The sequence below is a fragment of the Spermophilus citellus genome, assembly GCF_964194105.1.
Source record: "Spermophilus citellus genome assembly, chromosome: 10".
Lineage (NCBI taxonomy): Eukaryota > Metazoa > Chordata > Mammalia > Rodentia > Sciuridae > Spermophilus > Spermophilus citellus.
In genome coordinates, this window is record NC_138197.1 from 75837523 (window position 1) to 75840916 (window position 3394).

Sequence of the window (3394 nt, forward strand, 5' to 3'; positions counted from 1 at the left end):
ATATAAATGTGCACAAAGACACTACCTCACCAAAAAAAAAACCAAAACTTATGCACTTGGAAAAATAATTTTCAAGGTTGCATGAAATAACATTTATTTTGCTTTGGCTTGGTACTCTCAAAGAAAGTTCTTCAAGGACACTTAAAATTCTAGCATTAATATTAAATATCATTCCTCATTCTCATTTTTGTGACATTAACACATGCTGAGGATTTTCAGCACACATAAATGTAAAATTGTGGTTGTACCCATGAAGATCAAAATGAGAAACCTAAGGAACAAAACATTCTGGAAAAAGAAGTTGATTTTGAAGACAATGGACAAATGGAAGAATACTAGTATTGTATTAGATATCAGGTTCTATTTATACTCAGGCACTACATTTCTTTATCATTAAAATTTACTTGACCAGCATTTTTTTGAGAAAGTTCTTAAAAGATTGTTTGACCTGCTGGTTCCTTAAGGAGTAAATAAAAGGATTTAACATTGGGGCAACAGAGGTATTGAGCACAGCTATGCCCTTGGTCAAGGCTTCCCCTTCTTTGGCTGAAGTTTTGACATATATGAAAATGCAGCTTCCATAAGAAATGGAGACAACAATCATGTGTGAGGAGCAAGTGGAAAAGGCCTTTTTCCTTTGCTCAGCAGAGGGGATTCTCAGAATTGTCTTAATGATGAAAGCTTAGGAAAGAATCACTAGTGTTAAGGTTGTAATGATAGTTAATATTGCCAGGATAAATGCCAAGAGCTCTAGTAAGGATGTGTCTGTGCAGGAGATCAGAAGCAAAGGAGAGGTGTCACAGGTGAAGTTGTCAATGATGTTGGAGTCACAGAAATCCAGTTGTAGTCCCATGATCACAGGTGGAAAGATGATGAAAAAGCCGGTCAGCCAAGAACCAAGGACAAGCAGGGTGCAGACCCTGCTGTTCATTATTGTTGTGTAGTGTAGAGGCTTGCAGATAGCCACATAATGGTCATAGGACATCGAAGTCAAAAGGAAAAATTCTGTTGCACCAAGCAATATGAAGAAAAACACCTGGGTCATGCAACAATTATAGGAAATGGTCTTATCCCCTGTTATGATGCTGACCAGGTATCTAGGAATAGAAACTGTGGTGAATGAGATTTCTAGAAAAGAGAAATTCCTGAGGAAGAAATACATGGGTGTTTTTAGGTGCAAGTCTACCAGAGTGAGGGTGATAATTGTTAAATTTCCAGTAATGCTCAGTATGTAGGTGAAAAGTAGAAAGAGAAAAATGAAAATATTGAGCATTGGGTCATCTGTTAATCCCAGAAGAATGAACTCAGTTGCAGATGTATGATTTTTCATTTCCTATTGTTCCTTTCTTCCAGGTCTAAAGATGAAAATAAAAACCAATTCTTTAATAAGTTTAGGACAGACTTTTCATCACTTTTCTGAGTCAGAAAACATAAAAGGCCTGTAAAGAAACAATAAATTAACCATCAAAATGCACTAAATTTGGAGACTGAGGTTGTAGCTCAGTGGTAGAGCACTGGGTTGGATCATCAGCACCACAGAAAAATAAATAAACAAAGGTACTGTGTTCATCCACAACCAAAAAAAAAATATTTGAAAAAGAAGTTGCACTAAATTTGGAAAGTATACATAAACCACACCAAAATAATCTATGTCTGTTACTTGCAGTGTACATCTCCATCCATTTAATATCAAGTTAGCTTCTTCATAGGTTTAATAACTGCATCTGCATAAGAAAATTATATTGTCAAATGTGCCCTACTTTCCTTTAAATATCTGACCATGTGTGTGTAAAAACTAAGTAAAACATCTTAAAATATAAAATATTTGTTGTTAAAATACTGTTGCAATGAGCACATGTTCTGAATTTCTGAACGTGAAACCTTTGAAGTGTGTTTCTTAATTTTTCATGATACTCAGTATCATTCTTACTGGCATGGAGAATTAATAATTTCACAAATGAATCAGGACAAGGAAAATTATTATTTACGTAATTCTAAAGAAGCAAACTCAGAGGGCTGGGGATGTGGCTCAAGCGGTAAGGCTGACATGTTCCTGGCATGCGCGGGGCGCTGGGTTCGATCCTCAGCATCACATAAAAATAAAATAAAGATGTTGTGTCCTTCAAAACCTGAAAAATAAGTATTAAAAAATTATCTCTCTCCTCTCTCTCTTTAAAAAAAGAAGCAAACTCAGAATTTTGCAATGCATGAAAATTTTTCCTTTTGAATTCAATAATAATTTATCACTGTATAGATGAGTTTCTGAGGGCCAAAGTTAAGTGATGTAGGTCATACAATGATTAGAAAGGAGAAAAAATAAATGAAGCAAGAAATTTTAAAATGCACTTACATTGAGATAATCCCACATGGTAGCAGTTTAATGCTGAAACCGAAATGCTAGGTTACTTTTCCTTGAGTGACAATGTTGGATGCTCTGCTTTCAGATCTTTATATTCACTTCTCAGTCTGTGCCTACCTCTGATTTTCTTGCATAATGACAAACTTATGTAGCATATGGATGGAATTTGGGCTGATGATGTTTGCTGTGTACAGTGAACCTGTTTGTAGGAATGCTCCACTAAAAACATTGCTAATATCACAGAGGCCCCAGTGGGATTGGGACATGGTCTCAAGTACTGGCAGAAGGTCCTATAACCAGACCTGAGCAAAGAATCCAAGAAGGTCTGCTGTTTATAGTCTGGGAAGGAGCTTGTGTCCTCTTGAGAAAGCTGGTGTTCTGGGCGGTGGCAGAAGCTCTAAGGGCAGTCCCAAGTAATCAATTCATGTTAAGTCTGAAAGTGAGTACCTCAGGTAGCTTTTCAAAATTGTCATTGAGTAAAAGTGTTTCTGGTGTCAACTTATTATTTACAAGTAGAAGTATGAGTTTGAAATGCCGCAGTCTGGCTGGGCACAAAATCATGAGCCACTCAAGCAGGAACGAACTTTATTTTTGAAACTGCCGCCAATGCCCCATAGGCTCCCAGGAAAAATGCCGACTGACACACGGGGCGTTCTCCCAGACCCCAACAGGAAGTCCCTCCTCTGGAATTCCCTCCTACTGTACTTCCCCAACCAATGGGAACTCTCCAGGAGTCCTGTAGCAGGCCAAGGTGGACAGCAGGAGTCTAATATCCATATGAATGCAGATCTTAACAATATCATAACATCTCAATGGCTTGCTGGCATCACCTTTCAACCAAAAATGCCATGCATCATACTACTTGGCTATGGCTGTTAGCATTGGAATAGGAGATGGCAGGAGAAAATTGACTTTAGAAATGGTTATAAGGAATGATTTCAGAGCCAGAGATCATACTTTCATGGAATATAGAAAAGCTGGGGATGTGGCTCATGCGGTAGCGCGCTCACCTGGCATGCCTGCGGCCCGGTTCAA

General features: G+C 38.0%; 1 protein-coding gene across 1 annotated transcript; it reads right to left on the reverse strand.

Annotated features, from left to right (window-relative positions):
* Positions 1-400: 400 nt before the first annotated feature.
* Positions 401-1330, reverse strand: LOC308658869 (olfactory receptor 6C76-like; the record flags this gene model as incomplete). Its single annotated transcript, XM_081311784.1, is given in 2 exon segments — positions 401-682; positions 686-1330. Coding segments are annotated over 2 exon segments (927 nt in total).
* Between the last annotated feature and the right edge of the window lie 2064 nt (positions 1331-3394).